General features: G+C 41.8%; 1 protein-coding gene across 14 annotated transcripts in view; it reads left to right on the top strand.

Annotated features, from left to right (window-relative positions):
* Nucleotides 1-19,288, top strand: part of FAM107B (family with sequence similarity 107 member B) — a 119,151-nt gene that overhangs the window by 88,173 nt on the left and 11,690 nt on the right. The window contains exon 1 of one of the 14 annotated variants that reach the window (XM_040063165.2): nt 7,347-7,483. The exons of 11 other annotated variants lie outside the window; for them this stretch is intronic. Coding sequence is in view for 1 of the 3 variants with exons in the window: in XM_040063150.2 (XP_039919084.1) it covers nt 10,394-10,688 (295 nt within the window). In the remaining 2 variants the exon portion in view is untranslated. Of the gene's footprint in view, nt 1-7,346; nt 7,484-10,138; nt 10,689-11,281; nt 11,363-19,288 lie in introns of those variants that run through there. 2 more of the 14 variants (XM_040063150.2, XM_040063163.2) reach the window with 2 other exon arrangements.

Genomic DNA, 19,288 nt, shown 5'->3' with positions numbered 1-19,288 from the left:
AAGAAATAAGTGATGCACCGAATAAACCCGATAGATAGGGATGAGCTCCCAAATGAAATTAAAGGCAAGACTTTGGTACTCAATATAAGGACACGTTGCCATTTCCCCTTTCCATCAGCTGGGACAGAGCAACTGGGTGCTCCTTGTACACGGGGAGCAGTTGTTTTTATAGCAGCTGCCAAAGCAGGACTGGCTGGGGCTTTGGGAGGGCATGAACTGGTGCAGGACACCTCCGGCTTAACTGGGACAACTGTGCTTGTCGCCTTTCCGAAAACAAGGGGGAGCGTGTTGGGGGAGAGCGGGAAAGTCCTGTGCGTGGGCAGCTGTGAGAGTTTGAGCTCTGGGATGGCAATCTGCCAGTGCAGCTCCTGACCGCAGTGGGTACAATGTCTAATATGGGTCACAGGAGATACCCTGCCTGTCACTTGTACAGAAAGTGACAGAGCCACTACAGGTGCTTCTTATTCAGTACTTTTGCCTTTTCTTGGTGAATATGCAATTTACTGGGGATTTTTAATGCGACCATCCAAATTGTTTAATTTAGTGATTCTCTGGTTTCTAAGAAAATGCTTTGCAGGTCTCCATCTCATTAATGCCTTTATTCAAAGTGGTGATCCAAGCAGGAGACTAATAATAGAATTTAACACAATTTAACACTGTTGGTTTTGATTTGAGAACTGCATGAAGAATGGTGTCAAATTAAAATACTTAGTGTTTTGTGTGTTGCTCTTTGTAGTCTGAGCCCTTTTTGTGACAAGTGGCAGGAATTTTCTACAATTCTGTGACAAAGCAAATGGCTATCTATTTCTAATTGCTACTGGTTAGGAATGTGATATGTGTGAAATGCAAGAGAGATTGATTAGACTCATTAATGACATGAAATGAAAATGTCAGAGTATAAAAATAAGCAACATAGTCATTTCATTTTTTATTACACTTTTGCTTTGGGTTTTGCATAATTAAAAAAGGATCATACACACAAAAATGGAATCTTGCCCTGAAAAACAGAACATCTGAGAAGAAAAAAGCCCTCTCAATTATTGCAGTAAACTGAGTCCGAGGAGATTGGGGAGTATGATTTGTTTGAAAAATTGCATGAAAAAAATATATGGGGGGAAAAATAGAAGCAATATATATTCTGGTTTAGAATCACAATGAGAAAACTGAATTGCATCTCAACATGAGCACATGATTGTTTTCAGGACTGGCAGAAGCAGTGGAAACACTTCCAAACAGATCCTACTGATTCCATGCCTGGAAGATGTGGAAGGAAATAAATGTTATTATTAGTGTGTTATTTTCCTTAAATAAGCTGCAGTGCTTTGTTACAAGAATTGAGGCATTGGTTTAATAATTTAAAACTTTTTTAAGCTTAGGATCTGGTGTCCAGACCCTTCTCCCTTTACCTTACCACTGAAGTGTCAGCAGTAGCTGTCAGTCCTGAATCCTTCTGTGCTGCTGGGAGCCATCCAAGTACTATTTTTGCAAAATGGTTTACTGAATGGCTTTCCCTGCCAGCCTCCTCTTTCCTTCCTTCACAGACTCTTTATCTCCAAATTTGTGTCCCAGGAGGTTTGGAAGGTAGAGGAGCCACGAGCTCTCTGCTCCATGGGACTCTTCTGAGCCTGTGACTTTCTGGTGGGAAAGCAGAGGGAAGGAGATGAGGCAGAGGGGAACGCTGCTCTGCCATTGCAAGGGGATTTTATGACAAGCTTGTAAGAGCTGGGGAGGTCAAAACCAGACTTGGTCAGTGCAAGGCAGGAGAGAAGACCTCTCTGGGAACAGAGAGGAAGAGTGGCCTCTTCTGTATGGCAGTGGGAATACCTTCTGCCTCTCAGTGTCTGTCATGGAGATGATGGCCACAATCAGAGCATTGCAGGTTTTCTCCTGAGCTGATCTCCTCCAGATGTGCTAAAAATATCTCCTGCAATTGAGATTAAGAAAAACCCGTTGAACAGATTTTTAAATTTCTGCTACGTTTGACTCCTGCTCTAAAGAAATTGTTAATATCCCTGTTTATCTCTCCTGCTGTCCCCACGTTAGCAAAGACTCAGCTCTGCTCTCATCGGAACTTAACCAGCCAGTTTGATGTTCTTTATATTCATTAGCATTAGATGTCAATGCCTGGGGCTTAAAATCAGATGAACAACTGGATTTAAATCAAGAATGAAAAATTTTGGCTCAAAAACTTCTTTGGCAGGAAGAGACTTCAGGGGTGTGTAGGTATGCTCCAGCTCGCCCTGGGGCAGGGAAGGGCTGAGGGGCCTCTTGAAGTTCCTTCCAGCCCGATTTTCCATGTTTCTACAAAAATGTGATTACAGTCATTGCTGGCTGTGCAAATTGCTGTAGATAAATTGCTTTTGGCAAGTTGAGTGTGTTTTATGGCTGTGTCCATCACTGTAGTTGATGCCGTCTTCCATGGGAGCAGCATTACAGGTGCATCCGTGCAGGTCTGCAGCATCGTGTGACGCATTCCCAACACCGTTGCTCTCTCCAGCACTTTTACATGTGTGACTTTGTGGAGAGCTGCAGTATTAGTATTGCCCGCATTCCCTGAGGAGTCAGATAAGCTGAGGAAGATAAATTGTTTTTAGTAGACTGGCTCCGGCTTATGCCAGCTGAGAGTCTAACCTGATGCTATTTGTAGTTGTATTTTGTCTGATTGTGCAATCTCAATGTAAAAATTTGAAATCATGAATACATGGGTCTGATTTTCCATGTACACCTAATTTCTGAGCTCCTTAATTCATGGTACACAACCTGAGCTGTGTATATTAGGTGGCCTTTATTTAAGACTGCAGACACTTAGGTATTGAACAAAAAAAAAATAAACCAAACCCCAACCCAATCAAAAAACCCCATAATCCCTCCCCACCCCAAAAAACCACACAGAAAACAAAAAACTGAAGTATTAATCACAGCAAAACTACCCCCCACAGAACTAGACTGTAAGAATATCAGGTTGATCACCTGAAAACAGAGTATTCTGAAACACTGTCTTGACATTTTCCATCTATTTTATACTGGGAACTCTGTTCCAATTTATTTTTAAACAAGTGCTCTGGGAACACAAATGAAAACGTTTCAAGTATTTCCACACAGATTTATTTTAGTAGAATTTATTCTGAAACTCATTTTTGTTGAAAAACATTACTGGGTCAGATTTATCCCTGGAGTAATTGCCCTTGATTTTTAATAGCATTGCAGAAAGGGTAAATTTGGCTTGTGTTTAATTTATAACACAGGAAATATGTACAGCTACAGAACATCTTTACCCAGGGCATGGTGCACAAGGGGAAAACATGCATGTTTCTCTCAGTACTTTGTTAATTTAATTGTAACAACAGATGCAGCATTTCATTTATTTGACTGTTGTTACTGAGTTGCTAATCCAACTGTACCCCGGCTCTGGGGCCCACAATGGAAGAGGAACAGGGACCTACCTGTTGGAGTGAACCCAGAGGCCCAGAGATGCTCAGAGGGCTGGAGCTCCTCTGCTATGGAGACAGCTCAGAGAGTTGGGGTCATTGAGCCTGGAGAAAGGAAGGCTCTGGGGACACCTTAGAGCCCCTTTCAGTATCTGAAGTGGCTACAAGAGAGCTGGAGAGGGACATTGGACAAGGTGGAATGGCGTTAGACTGAAGGAGGGCAAGTTTAGATTAGGTATTAGGAAAAAATTCTTTATTGTGAGCGTGGTGAATTGCTGGGATAGGTTGCACAGAGAAGTGGGGGTTGTTTCCATCCCTGGGAGTGTTCAAAGTCAGACTAAACAGGCTTTTGAGTAGCCTAGCCCAGTGGAAGGTGTTCCTGTCCATGCCAGGGGCGTTGGAACTAGATGATCTCTTTAAGTTCCTTTCTAGTCCAAACCTCTGTATGATACTCAAAGTGTATGTCTGTTTTCCCCAGCTACAACACTGAGTGAAAAGCCTCAGATCTTGAAATGTTAAGCAGTTTTGCAACTTCCTCTCTCTCTCTGCCTCAATAATATATTATTTTTGCTGATAGCACTTGGTTTTGAATCCTTGTGATATCTTCCTTTCTGCTTACACCAACACCTGTTTCTTCCTGTGTTCAGAGAAAGAAAAATGTCACAAGAGAGACTTTCTTCCTCTTTTCTTCTTTGTTTTTTATATGCCCTTCTCTCCTCCCTTTTTAGGTTACAACATGCTCAGAGTTAATTTAAAAATGGAGCTCTCTAGGAGGTGCGGTTTAGGCATGATTACGTTCAGTGGCATTTGGTATGTGTTCAAGAACGTGCTTCCATTAAAGGCATTTCTTAAATTGGAAACCAGAGTAGTAAACTAGTGAGTGCCACTTGTGTTTGGTGGCCTGGAAATAACAGAAATATTTCTACGGGTATTTCCAGTGGTGCGGTTTAGATTGCTTTCAAACAGAAATTTGTGCCTCTTGCTTAACCAGGACACACAGAAATGAGATGTTTCCAGCTGTGTTACAGATAGTGGTATGTGGCTGGGGAGAGCAGTAATTCTCCTCAAGGGCTTCCTTCACCTGTGTGGATGTCCTGGCTTCAGGAGAGGAGTGGAATCTCTCACTGTTGGACTGCTTCTGTGCATCAGTACAAGCAGCCCCAAAATGTGCTCATCCCATCCTCGTATAAATGTCATCAGTCAGAGAGTCATGGAAGGCTTTGAGTTGAAGGAGGCAGTTCATCCTGTCCAACCACCCTGCAGTGCGTAGGGACATGCTTCACTGGATTGTGTTGCTCAAAACTCCATTCAGCCTGACTTTGAACACTTCCAGTGATGGGGCATCCAGAGCTTCTATGGGCAACCTGTGCCAGTGTCTCCCCACCTTCATCATAAGATATTTCTTCCTTGGTGATCCTTCTCTCTGTTCCTTTAAGCAGTTTAGCTTCTAGAAGTGAAAGCCCTTTTCTCTCTTTGATTTTACCCATCTTTGGGACTTTCCACAGTTGCTTAATGGTTTACTCACCTTCCTGTATAGGGAGGAAAGGTCTTGTTTCACTCGTGTGTAGCAGGTAGGAGGGGGTTGTTCTTCAGTTCAGCTCTCATTATTTAGATCACTACATCAGACCAACAACAGTAATGGCACTTGCAGTCATTTTGTTATCTGGATAATTAATCCACAAGGTATTGCACACAATGTGATGAATAATACAGGAAATTATTAAACTGAGTATTTTCTGTGAGTTTACATCGTACTGTGTGTGAAGCTGGAAGTAGCAGGCATGCTGGAGATAGTGTAAAAAGCAGTGGTAGGTTGGATTTGTTCAGTACTGTAGTTTATGAAATTTGGGCTGCACTTTCTAACTCTTGATTTTTGAAGGGACCTTGCCCATTGCTTTAAAAAAGCAGCTTGGGAATCTAAATTCTCTGGAGTTCTCATAACCAGAGGAGGAAAGAGAGAGTGTCTGGAAGCTGCTTGAGAGTGATGATATTTGACTTTAGTGCTGAACATAGCTGCTTTGATTTGCCCTCTGGATAACCATGCTAATGCTATAAGGAGCTTGCTTTCCCATTTTAGCTGCAGCAGTTAACAGCCTAAAGGTAGGTGACATGAATGCTTCTATAAATATGTATGTTTTAATCAAACCATTGTGTATAATTAGATAATAATCATAATGGTGTAAATAAGGGTTAGAGTGGGATGTATAAAAGTAAGAGGGAGACAAGTGGTTGATGTCTTTAGTTTTTAGCTGAAGTATTGGGTAAGATTTAGAGATGGCAGTTGCAGCTGAACAACGCTGATTCATCTGATGTAAGGAAGGGTAGAATGAGGTGTGAGAAATTGGATGAAATTCTTACTGCCTTGGCCTTCTGTGTCTACCTTGCTCATTTAATATACTGTCTCCTGCTTTTCCAGTCACCTGTTGAAGTAATGAAGCTGTCCCATGGGAGGTTTTTGGAAAGGGATATTTAAAAGACACATTCAGAGGTTTTCTATTCAATGGATGTCAGCACTTTCTGGCAATAGAAAAATACCCTGGGTGGGATAAAAAACTCTGAAATCTGCATAGATCTTTTTTCCTGATAAGGAGTCTGTGCTGTAACCTTTACAAACTTACCCATCTTGGCTCTACTATAAAATTAACAAATTTGTTACCTCCCTGCTAGTGAGAGTAGTACTTCTGAGGGTGAGCAGGCACACTTGCTGGCCTGAATTTTAGTAAAGCTGCTGTTACTGTGTGGGAAAGTTCATCCACTGAGTTCAATTTTAACGTTCTTATTGTAATTTTTTTTATCACTGTGTGAATTTAACTAAACATTGTTTTCCTGGAAGCACTGTGTTTTCAACGGTAGTTAATGTTTATGTTGAATGGAAGCCATAAGAAAGCACTGAGCATGGTAGGGTGCAGATCAAAATTAATTTGTAGGCATAAACTTCCTGAGTCAAAACCTACACCCCTGCCCAGCCACAAGGACTTGCTGTTTATTCCACCAGGCCCTGAGGTGTATGTGTAGTTAAGTAGAGGGAAATCACTCTTGAAAAGAGGGTGTTTCACCCAAAACTACGGAGCTGATGGATTAGCTTACATATGAGATGATGCCATGCTGGTGGGCTCTCATGGGGTGGCTGTCACCCTGCTCAAAGGCACATAGTACTGTATCTCACGCTGGCCAATTTGCAGCAAACAGGTTAGCAGTGCTGGCAAGGTCAGGTCTGGGGATGAAGGCGGCAACCAATGTCTTTTTTTATCTGGGAAATCAACAAAACAGTTACTTAAAATGTGAGCAGGATGCTACCTTTTTGTGAAAGATGGGCTGATAGTGTCTCTCTCTAAGGACGCGATGTTGCCTGAGCACAGTCAGTAAAATTCGTAGAAGTTCTACTGTTTCCAAGTCCCAAAGGCCCTTGGCTTCCAGGAAGACAGAGTATATAAAACTGGAATAATGATTCAGTTGTCTGTGTAGAGTTATGGAACATAGTGACTCCTTCAGTTATGTGTGAACAGCTTCTCTAATTTTTGTTCCAGTTGCTGTTTGTGAAATAAATGCATACCATGGGGTCTAATGAAACTCAAATAGGATTGATATTTTGTCATTTCAGAGTTACTGGGATTCTAATCTTTTCATACAAGTTGTTCTACAGGGTTCAAGAGATCTGAGTCTCTGCTCTAGCCAATTGTGGTTTTGCTGGTACAGCTGTTCCCCCTCTGGAGTAACTCTGCTTGATACTGATACAGATCCCTGTGCTGATTTTCACCAGCACATGGCACAGAAGCTGCCATCCCAGCTGACTGTGCCTGTCTCCTTCTGAGGGTTTTGCTTCCATGCAGGGCTATTTGCTCATGCAAGTACAGCACGAGCTGCTCTAGAGTTTCTCCACAATGAGGAGCTGGGACTGGCTGGAGCAGAGTATTGTCTGCTGGAAAGATGCTTAAGATGCCCATCTGGATGAGCACTGTGTTCAGCCCACAGTCACCTCCTTCATTTGCCAGATGCAGTGTGCTGCCATTGGTACCTGTGGTGTTGCTGCTCTCAGTAGTGCTGGAAAGGCACAGGTGAGAAAACAAGAAGTATTAATGACAAATCTGTACAGGGGAAGGTTCCTGGATTACTTCTGATAGCCTAGCTTTCATAAACAAATGCCTTTCTAAACTGGAAGTGGATCCTATTGCTACCTTTGTTGTGTTTCTGTACAGCTTTTCTGAACTTGTGGGGATCTGTGGGACAATATCCTCTGTGTAAGCCGGCTGCTGGGTTCAGTGTATCAGGTCAGAATCCTGTGTTTAACATCACGTACCTGGATATGAAAAAAGTTATGGCTGGTTTGTTAACATTCACATTAAAGGATGACTGTTAACATTCTTGGATGAAATGGGACTTAATTGTAGCAAACATTTGCTTCAATCTTAAACACTAATGTACATGTTAAACTCACATTGGGGAAGTGGCTGAAGGTGCAGTATTTACACCCCGCTGAGCACCGAGGCTGTTGAGGAATACATGCTGTTTTAAAGAGGACAGATTTTGACAAATGGGTCTCTGTCTTATTACGAACATGCTCAAAAAGAACGTGCTGTATTCACCAGTGGGATAGGAAAGCCCTCAGGCTCCCAGCTCTCATTCCAGCTTTTCAATGTGGATTTTTGTCTTGGAGTCATTTCTGAGAACATATTTACTAGTGCAGCTTAAAAAAACATGTGTTTAATGTGTCTCTTTTTGTCGTTGAGATGATAAATCCACAGACAAATAACAACAAAAAAAATCACTGGGGACTTTGGTAACAACTTGGGAAGGAAGAAATTCATAAAAATAGGCTTGGAGTGAAAATAGCGTCAGTCCTTTAGGCATGAGACTTCTAAATCCCTGGCGTTTGTTTTGCAGCACCAAGAAGTTCACAGCCTCTGTGTTAACTCTAACATCTTTCTAAATTTTATCCTGTGTATCTCTTAATCCATAACTTTGTACTTTATTTTAACATCATCAGTTTAATTTTCTAATCTTCTTTCAGCAAATTACCTGCTTGGATTTTGTATTTTTATTCTAAAGCAAGTATTTGTTCCGTCCGAAAAAAAAAAAGTGGCTAACATGAAATGGCTCCAAAATGTCTGACAAAATGCTTCCTATAATAGAACAAAGCATAGTGTTGTTGTAATTTATGATGTTTCTTATTGATTTGCTCATCCAAAGAAGCCTGTCTTGCTCTCTCTGCATTTGGTATCCAACATGTCCTGCGCTGACAACCGCAGCTTGTTCCAGAGTAATTTAAGGCACAGCAATTTGCTCAGCATCACAAATCCAGTTTTTTGGTAGAGCTGAGAATAGAGCCTCTCTCTTCTGTCATGGCTCAGTTCCTCACTGTAATTGTGGGGCAGCTTTCCTACTGACTGAGCGAACCTCTGATGTGACCAAGCCCATTATAATTAACAGTGCTACTTCAAATTTTGATGAATTCCCCTCGTTCAGTATTTTTTTTAAGTTATAAAATAAAATTCCTCAGTGAATCGTGGCAAAATATGATTGTCTAATTAAAAAACGAGCAGATGTTCTGCTTTGCAGTCTCAAGTTCTCAACTGCTTGTTAAGCAAGCAGGTTGAGAAAGTGATTGTGTTGTAAGATGATAGACAACTGTGGTGAATGTAGGAGCTTGAGCAACTTGAGTTAAAATGTTTGAAAATGTCGTTGCAGTTTGGTCTGCTTTACTCAGGTTTATGGGACTAGTAACAGGTCCTAAGATTTTACAGTAAAGGGGCTTCCACCTCCTTTTTTTTTTTTTAAGAAACTGCTCACATTTGCAGATCACCTTTCCTTGCAGTGAGGTGCGGCCCCAAGAATTAGCAATGCATGAGATGCCTACATAAATATCAATTCACCTTTCACCCTTAGTCATAAAGAAAGGTCTTCTAGTAAGTCTATAACATCTTTGTAGGTTAGGCAGTCACAGAGAAAACTAGTAATTAATTTAGTGATAGGAAGAATGACAGACAGTGTGATGTGACAGGGCACAATGTGTCCTCTGGAGTGCTGACTGTTCACCTGTGACCATTTGTTGGAATGCTTCTGCTTGGAAAACAGGGGAGTGCTTTTTTAAAAGTCTTGAAGGCCATATGGGCTCCTTAGAATTTTAATTGCAATTTTTCTGTGGTTTGTTTGTTTGTTTTAATAGCCCATTTAGTTATTGAAGATCAGGAAAACGATGACAGAAACACCTCTTGCCGTTTCTTCCTTCCTTCTACAAGTGTCTGAGACAGTGAGATGATATCCTGCTGAGGACACAGCATAGTGACATTTTAAAGGAGCCTTGAACATGCAGTTTTTTGCCAACATAGAAAGTTTGTTTGCCTGAAATTTTCCTCTCTTTGGCTGCAGGCCTAGCAGGTGCTCAGAGCTCCCCAAGTTGTGTTTTCATCAGCAGAACAAAGAGCAAGTCTGGCTTCAGGCATGAAGAGATGCAGCTGGCAGTGGAGGTTATGATTGCCTATCAATAGGTATTCATCCTATTAATTAAGCTGCTGCTGTAAAACCCAGCTAGAGGACAGCTTTTCAGCCTCCCTGTTGTAAAGTAAGCTGAGTCACCTGTGAAATGATGTTAATAAGAGGGCTCCAAGGCTTCTGAGGAGGCTTTTTTCAAGCCCTCTTCTTTTGGGGCTGGCAGCAGCCTCTTTCAGAGATGTGGCTGCCTGTCTGTGAATGACAAATGGCGCTCACTTACTGGAAGCTCTGTGTGCTGTTTTTGTGTACCTTGACTGCAGGAGCCAAGCTGTGATCTCACACTACTTTTGTTCTTCAGCTGTAGGCATGTTATGATAAAAACTTTCAGTCCCTTTCTTGCCTCTACTGAAGTCTTATTTTGCAGCCCTTTGGGTTTTGGCTTCTTTAAGGTTTTTCTTTGAGCATGAAGCAGCAAGAGTATGCATGTTTAATTTTCCTTTATGAGACCAGTGTAAACTAGTGTGTGACTTTTTTGGATGAAGGTGGTTTGTTTCAACCATTTGATCGAAATCATTGTAGTACCTCTTAGGACTACCAACAGTTTTTTTCTTGTTCAGATTACATACTTCAGAGTTCTTGCATTTCAAGTTCAGGTCCAGTTCAGTTCCACTTCTGTAGGACATAAAGCAAGTGAGCCACCCTCTAAAACTCTGGAGAAGGACGTCAGGAGCAGAGTGGGGGGTTCTACAAACTCTAGCTCACCCTCTTCACAAGTGCTGCTGAGGAAGGACAGCCTAAGACTTTCCTCCAGGTGGTCTCTCAAGCAGAAAGGTAACAATTGCAGGAAATTCCTTTCCTGCCACCAGTTCACAAGCTCAACAAACAATCCCTTTGTTGAGGCATTGGGGTCATCCTTCTGGTTTCTTACTCTTCTTTGCTAACTGCTTGGAATTTGTTAAAACAGTTCCTTTCTGGAGGGATTAGGGAGGGGTGGTCTGTTTCTCCCTTCCTGAATCTTTCCAAGTCTTTCTAAAAAGACAAAAAAAGAGAAAAAGTTGACAGAAAATATCCTAGAAACAGTCCCATGTTACCATACACAAGGAAGTGTTCTGCCAAAGGATATGCCAAAATCTCCCTTGTATTTGTGCTATGCTTGTGTGACTGCTTTTGTTTTAGGTATTGACATTCTGGGTTCTCCATTCTAGAGAGTCTTGAGAAGCCAGAGGCAACTCAGTTGTGGGAGTAACACATCAATCCTGTGGAGATGGAGGCTTGTTTCTTTAGAGAACAACGCCCATCCGCCTGAGCAGCGAGGCTGCTCTGCTGCCCTTTCATGTGCAGCCTTCTGGCTGATACTCAGCCCTGCCCTGGTGCCACAGCTCCCTGATTTATGAGCTTGCAGGAGAAGCTGCTGCTAGTAGCTGCTCATCAAGAGCAGCAGTGAAAAGTCACCAGCTTTGACAGATGCGACCGAGTGTCAACGTTTTTCTCCATTTTTATTTTCTGTAAGTTTCTGGTTTTCAGACCTCTCCTTCTTCCCGTCAGTGAGCAGATGATGTTCCTCCTCTACATGCCCTGTGGCACGCTGTGTTCTTTGCAGGACGCCTATTGATCACTGTTGCACTTTAACAGTCCTATGTATTAGGCTTGGCTGTCCTAAGCCCACTTGTAGTTTCCAGGAGGCTTGTGCCGGCTGCCATACATTCCTACACCCACTCAATCCTTTTAAACCATTAAATCATCGTGCTTTTGGTTAAGGTCATGAGTAGTGTGTGGAAAGGCCTTTAAAAAAAAATGTCTTAGTCTACCTCGCTTTTGGAAGATTGGTGATCAGTTTTACTGGTGTCCTCATTTTTGCTTTTTCCTTCAGGTCTTGTTTTCCTTCCTTTGTAGTGGTTTCTTTTTCTACGGAGTTGCAGTGTAGAGCCTCATACTAAAATTTGTCTGTGCCAGCTGAGAGTGGATAAAACAGGTCTGGGCAAGGAAGGGTGTCTCTTTGTGGACACGCTGCAGGCTGGAATGTGGATGTAGGTGCCTGAGCCAAGACTAACTCCTTGAAGTGAAGGTTTTATTTCTTTCCTGTGATTAAGCTGGGAGTGTGTTAGTTTGGAGTAGCAATGGTTTAAGGAAATTATTTCTTTTTGTTTCCTTTTGTCTGTTTCTAGGAAATCTCCCTGTGTTAAGAAATCAAAACAGAGGCTGGATTCTTGCTCTGAGCAATTTGGAAGGAAAAAAAGCAATCTTTGCTAGTGTTGATTTTTTTTTTTTTTTTTTTTTTTCTCTTTTCTTTTCCTCCTAGGAAAAGGGTTTCTTCCTAGAAAATGAAAAGAATTTGAGTTGTTGAGTTGGCAGGTAATTGATACATATCTGCCCGGTCTGAAGAAGTACTTAACTTTTACATAACTACCTATGAGTCTGTTTAGGAAGCTGCCAAACTGCAGTGGATTGTGTGGTTCTCATTATGTCAGTGTATTTAAACTTGTTGCAAATGGCCTTCTTTAATGGGTGGTTAGAATTCCTTTTAAGTTGTCATTCAGAAAGCCCCAGAGGGGAGGGCAGCTGTGACAGCTCAGCAGATCGTGCTGTGCCCTGACTGCAGGCAGGATGCTGCTGTGCCCTAAGGAGCAGCACGTGGCACGGAGCAAAATCTGCTTCAGCATCCCCGCTGTGCTCCTTTGGCAGGACTTGGGGATTTACAGCGCTGGAGTAACTGAGGCAGCAGGAGAAATACTTTGCTTGCTTGGTCTCATTTTTGATGCTGTAGCTACTGAATGCATAACTACCTGATTAATGCAGAGTTTTTAATCTTCTGACCCCCTTGCAAACACTTATTAATTGCACTCATAGATTTTAAATTTGTAGAACCAGAAGGGATAATTATGATCCTGTAATTTGGTCTCTCCATGCAGCTGAACACAAATCTTTTACTAAATCGGTGGCTTTATTCCCCTTACTTTAAAAGTGGACTCCTTAAGGAATTTGTTTTCTAGCATCAATACCCAGTAATAAAAATTTCTCAAAGTATTGTCAGACTTGGTGCTTATACGATTATTAGGCTGATATTAATCTTCACTTCTTGAAAATCAAATGAGCAGAGCTGTTAGAACAGCCTCGGTACAGGGCATGTTCTCCCATTTACAGATATTCCTTTTCCATTTGCTTTTTAACTTCCTGATTTCTTTTTAACAAAGAAAACTTTGTTCACTGCGCAGTTTGTTTGCTGTTGTTTGTCATGTTTACAGGTTGCTAAGTAACCTGCCTCTTCTCTTGCTCCAATTTTTTTCACATATATCAAAGGTAATTTTAACCTTTTTGGCTTGTATCTGATACAAACTTCTGCCTGGTTGGATAGTTGCTAGGACCCTCCATCATCATCATCCTCACTATCATCACAGCTTCCAGAAGAAGATTCCTGTTCCAGGAGAATGATCTACACCCTTTGGTCCTGGACATTGTTTGGCCTCACTGGGACAGACATTAGTTTCTAATCTTTCTCTCTAGATCATGTGAAGAAAATACAGAATAAGTGGAAAAACAGCCACTATTAACATGTTTCTCTCTTCCCTGGAGGAATCATTCTAAAGTCCTGTGAACTAGATTTTAAGAGCATTCAAGCTTCACCAGTCTCCTTTTAGTTATCTTAAGTCAAATGCTTGAAATGTTTGTAGACTCCCAATTGATAAGGGGCTGGTGGTTGCTCTGGATTTCCCTCTCTCCCTCAGAAATACCTGTTTAATGTTAAGCCTTCTATATTTGAAGAATCACTATTCTCTAATGCTGATCTTTGCAGAAATAGAATGACTTGGGAGTGAGTTCCCATTAAAATTGTGGGGGATTTAGTATGTTTGCTCTTTCAGTTCAGCAGTTTTGTATATAAACATGGATTTGGGTCAGTCTTCCCCCTTCTCCCTCCCGTTTTTCTGTCGTGTTCCTATTTGCAGGAAGTCCTTTACCACTGGGTGCCACTGTTTGATAGTTCTTAACATTTGCTTCGGCGAAGCCCTGAAAAAACTCTCCCCTCACTATTTGGACTTCTGATTTTAAATCAAGGCTCAGTTTGCATGCTGCATCCCATGTTTCAATGTAGCAAAATTTGTTCAACCCAGCTTGCCCTGATTTTTAGTTTAGTGGCCCACACTAATGGGTCTACAATACTGATGGTGCACTGTAGCTGCAGGGAGCATAAACTGATCTTATCTGCTTTTCTGCTTTTAAAATCTCTTAAAAAATGCATCATTTCAGAATTGCATATGAATCACTGTTGACCCATGTATAAATAAATTGCTTGTTACCTTTGGGGATTAATCTAGTTGCAAACTGTGCTGCTGAGTGCCTTTCCTAAGAGGCATAATTTCAGTTATCATCTCCTGAAAATCATGTTACTGCACTGTTATAACTACCTGTGTAGTGTTTTGGTGAAAGTTATATTCAGTTGTGTGCCTTTGCCAGTCATGATTTATTCCTCTCAAAGGAATATAGATGAGAGGACAGTGGGGTGTGCACGACATACTGCTGTTCTGCAGGGCAAAAGCACAATAGTCACTCAGGGCCTTTTGGATGAGAGGTGTCCAAAATACTGGGTCTTCTCTTTGCCATCAGAATGGCTTTCCACACCCTCAGCCCTGTCTTGGGATTTAGATGATCACAGGATCCTGAGCAAAAAGAGTATAGGGCATAAAAAGTCCTTAAGAAATATGTAGGGAATTTAAGGGAACACACATTGTGCCTCTTACATCAGTTGTCTATCTGCTGTTAGTCCCAGACTGGAACCGTGGTGTTACAGTGGGTGGGTCACAGACCAGGATTTAGGGAAGATGAGTGCTGCTCAGTGTGCTGCTCTTCATCCTGTGTCCTTCTGTCCTTCCTACTGCCTGTATTAAAAATTAGATGCTAAGTAGTTTGTTGCAGTGAAAGTTGAAAATCTGAGTTTTGCCTGTGTCTGAGCAAAAGGGGACCTTTCAGAAGGTCTCCATCTTTTCCTCTCTCTTAAAGCACCTTCTTGCAGACCTCTTCTTGCTGCAGGAGGGGAGAGGCACTTTCTTTCTGTCTTCTGCCTCTCATTAAACATCTGCATTGACACCTCTTCAGCATTTCAACAGCGCAAGAGAAGAAATGCAACTGTTTAGAGCTGATCCTTTCAGCTGGTTTGAAGCCTGTGGCAGAGGACTCCCTTGCAGATCTTGCAACCTGAGGAGAATTTCTGTAGGATTAATACAAATTCCTCTCATTTGGGTTCCTAGGGTTTTTAGTGGAAGGCGTGAGGCCGTCCTTAAGGCTGTTTGTGTCTTCTTGCATCTCTTTTCCGAATAAACCATAGACCAAGAGGAGGGAGCCGTTCTGTCCTCACCAGCATTGCTCTCCAGGCCTTTGCCTCTCTGGGGGTCAAGGCTGTTCCGTCCTCACCCAAGACTTGACTGAATTTTAAAGCCCTGGAACAGAGACTGCCTGGTGCTGTTGAAATTGAATGGGAGCCAGGAGCAGCTCTTTGCATTTGGATTGTAACAGTGTGGATCACTGCCCCAGATCTTGCACTCTGCCTTCCTTTAGGTGTCAGTGCCAATGCAAACATCTTTAAAATTACCCTCTTTCTTCTGGTTTCTCATTTAGTGGACGTTTTATCTGTGCTTTGTTGATGTTACTCTCAGCAGTACTTAAGGAAAGAAAATGAGTGTTAACTGGATTTCCTTCAGATTTTGAGTGGGTTAGGTCATTTTAATATCGTCTAAAGTGACAACAGGAACAGCTTCAGGAGCCAGCAAGCTCTGCTTCTTCCCATATCCTTGACATCACTGAGATTGCTCTGGACTTCCTAGATCAAGTGAGCCCTTGTTCCTGAGAGAATTCTCTGTCTGTCAGTCTTTTGGCAGTCGTGGAACTAATGAAGACGTGATACCTAGTGTCAGGGGGGTGCTGTGCGTTAAACTGTCCTGGCAAGGGATGGACAAAACTTTGTCAGCCTTGGGATGGGATGTGATGTGAGACTTCGAAGTGCACGACAAGAAGCAGCGAGATTGGCCTTGCAGGAACGTATAATAGTTTCTAAGATGCTCTTCTCTTTTATCTGTGGAGCCATAAACAAAAGCCAGATGCCTGCCAGGGTTTAAAAGGCCCATGATGTTAATTTTGAAGAACAGTAATGTAGTAAGTAACCGGGTGGCAAGATAGTACTCAATGGGCAATCCCAGGTAAACGCTGCCCTGAGCGTGTTTGATTTTGAGGCAGGTGAAGACACTACACTTCAGATCTAGAAGCAAAGCTCTTGTCGCAGGGAAGTGGCAGCCTTTTTGAACAAAGAATGAGAGGCTGGGAGGAATTGCAGCCACCAGGACCTCTCTGGTCCTCCCCTGTCCCTCCACAGGCAGTCTAGCTGTGTTTTGCCATGGCCCAAACTCCATCCTCCCTTTCAGCCACAAAGGACAGTGTGAGTAAATTCCTTTGTTGGTGTCTGGCTCGGAGCATTGTGGCTGGGAAGAATATTTGGTATTCTGTTTTCAGGAACTCGTACTTTGAATTAAAGGGTGAACTGTGGGAAGTTATTAATGATATCTATAATCAAGGATTAATCAAGTAAATCTCTCTAGTCGAGTGCCTCTTACTGCACTGAGAGCATACAGATAAAGACGATAGCGGTGTGAGCTTTCATGTGCAAACAGTGCTGAGGTGGTGCCTGCAAAGCACACTCTGTATTTAAGCAGCTCTTTTGCTTTCTACCCAAGGTGGATGGTTCCAGGCGGTGCTTGGTCGTGTAACAATCTGAGCACAGACATGCTGAAGAATTTTTGTTTCAATTCCTCTTGAAATTGGAAGGGGGAGAGTAAAATAAGATTTTTTTTTTCCCCCCCAAAGAATGCTTTTGGCTTACTTGTAGCAAACTGTGCGGTAGTTTAAAAAGGTAAAAATGTAAATCTTAAAGTGTTTGATGGTTTACAGTACATCTCAGAACAGATGTTGAAGCTTTTTTGAGAACAAAATCTTCAGGAGGTATTCAGTGTTTGAGCTAGTGCTCCTGTGGAAGATATTAGTTTAAGAATTTATTAAGGTGAAAAGGAAATCACGTGAATTTAGTCTTAATGTAACTTTTGGATCTAGTATAGTCTATTATTTTCATGTCCATTGGTATTTTTAGGCACTTATTTATCTGCTTTTTAAGGGGCCTCTACCTCTGCTTTCACAGCTGGAAATAATTGTGGGAATCATTTGAAGGGTGAAAATGCCATATATATGTGTAATAATATAAATATATGGTGTCTCACAGGAATTTTTATATTCAGATTCCATATGTAGCTGGTGATTTCTGGTATGAAGAATATCAGATAGAAAATAAATGCAATTCCCTGAATACCATATAAACATGAAAGGGGTTTGTGGGGTTTTTTTGTGAATTTCTTTCTCCTGTGGGAGCCGTGGGAGCCCTGTTGTACCAAAAACTCTGGCAGCTGCTGAATCCTTAACCTGGCATTGTTGAAATATCTGTTAAAAACACTGGTGTCTGTCTGTAGTTCTCTTTGTACATGTGTTTCCAGTGTTACTACCATTAAGGGACTTTTGCTGTAGAAAAACCCCTCTGTAGATAGAATAAAAAATAAATAACATTGGAAGCAAAGGTATCTGCTGGACACATTCCCCCAGTTGTGAGTCATGCTTCTGGCATGCTCTGGTTTGGTTGTATCTCTTCAGCAGGACCAGCTTTTGAAGGGTCTTTGCTGTTTTCCCTTAATTTACTTGTGCTCCAAGGACATCAAATGAGAGAGTTCCAAGTATGTGACCAGTTGGTCTTGGCCCTTCAAGGCTGAGGTACTTCTTGATTACTCCAAGAGCATCTTTTTGTCTGGAAACATTAAACTTCCGTCTGGAAGCATACTTGGAATAATTTTTCTACAGAAGTATTTTCTTTGTCTAGCAGGATGTTGAAATTGCTTTGTAGTTGTTTGAGGAGTTAAAATTCCTCTTCTGTGTAGGATCCCCAGTTTATTCTTTCTCTCTGTGGATCAAAATCCACGTATACTGAAGAAGTTGTGGACAAAGACCATGTGAGTTACTGAGGCAGGACAAGGTAGATAAATGCTTTTGTGTTGCTTGTGCAGCAACAGCTAATTCAGCAAATGCACTGGGAAAGCACCTGCCAAATTTGTGGGTGTATTAAACTTTGAGCCAAGCTCAGCTAAAACATCCCCTGAATCCAAATCTCCTTTATTTGGAGCAAGGTAGCGAGGAAACACAGCAATGGGTTGTGCATTCTCAGTCGATCATGTAACAGCAGATGGTTAAAAGGAGCCTCTCGGATGCTCTTCAGGCAGCATATTCCTGCTAAGTGATTATTTGGATTATTAATGTCCCACTGTAGCACCTAGTGATGATCTGAAAGCAGCTTTATGGGCTGTGACTTTTGTGGTGATGAGCACTAGAGACTCATGGAATTAATAATGTTTTAATTGTTATAGCTTGAACATTGATTAAACTTGTTTAAGGACTTTTAAGGGATTCTGTCATTGAGCTTGACTGGTTTAATGGTGTGAGCCTGAACCTCAGAATGAAACTCTGGGGACAGACTGCTCTGTTCCTGTCTGCCCTTTGTGTGGTAAATCCTTTGTGCCTCAGTTTCCTTTTTATGTGACACTTGCCTGTGCTTTTGTAAATGTTAGCTTTGACAGGGTGTGGGTAGAGATCACCTTATCCTAATTGTTTGTTTGCATATAATGTTAACACAGTGACTGGGCAGGACTGTCTCAGTGGCCACCAGCCAGGCTGAGGTTTGCAGAGGGTGTGAGAGAATTCACTGAGTGGGAACTGGGCGCCCTGTGTCGCTGGCTCTGTTTGGAAATTCTAGTTGAAGTCATTTGCAGCTTAATCATACGTGGAAAGACTCTTTTCTTCCCAGGGGAGTTTTTATTCATTCATGTTTGCTGCTAGTCGAGTTCATGTTACAGTAGGAAACCACAATTCCTGACCTCTGAGTTGAATACATGTTTTAAAAATAGTGATGGGACAGAAGAAAGAAGAATAAATAAACTTCACTTTAAGGCCTTGCTCAAACCAAATCGATGTGCTACAAAATACAGCACCACACCTTGAGAAATGATTGAATCAAATTGCTTTTCAGGGGCTTGTGTCAAGAAAATTGTACATTGTTCATGGCAGTTGTAGATTATTTCTGTGTTTTTCGTCTCCACCTAAGCAAACAAGAATTATCTTTAAGAAGCAGCAGGTTATTTTTGGATTTACTTTAACAGAGAGCTGTTGATGACAAAGGGCTTCTAGAAGACTCACAGGCCTGAATCAGTGCAACACAACTGATAGAGGAGTAAAGCAAAGCAAATATTTACAGAGAAGGTTTATTTTGGGTGGAGGTTGGGTAGGTAATATTTGAGTTATTTTAGTTGTAATAAGCCTGATGTGAACACTGAGGAAGAATAAAATGTTATGTCCTTATG

This window comes from Hirundo rustica, chromosome 4, assembly GCF_015227805.2.
Source record: "Hirundo rustica isolate bHirRus1 chromosome 4, bHirRus1.pri.v3, whole genome shotgun sequence".
Classification (NCBI taxonomy): domain Eukaryota; kingdom Metazoa; phylum Chordata; class Aves; order Passeriformes; family Hirundinidae; genus Hirundo; species Hirundo rustica.
Note: the sequence above shows the minus strand (reverse complement) of the source record. Positions and strands in the feature narration are given on the sequence as shown.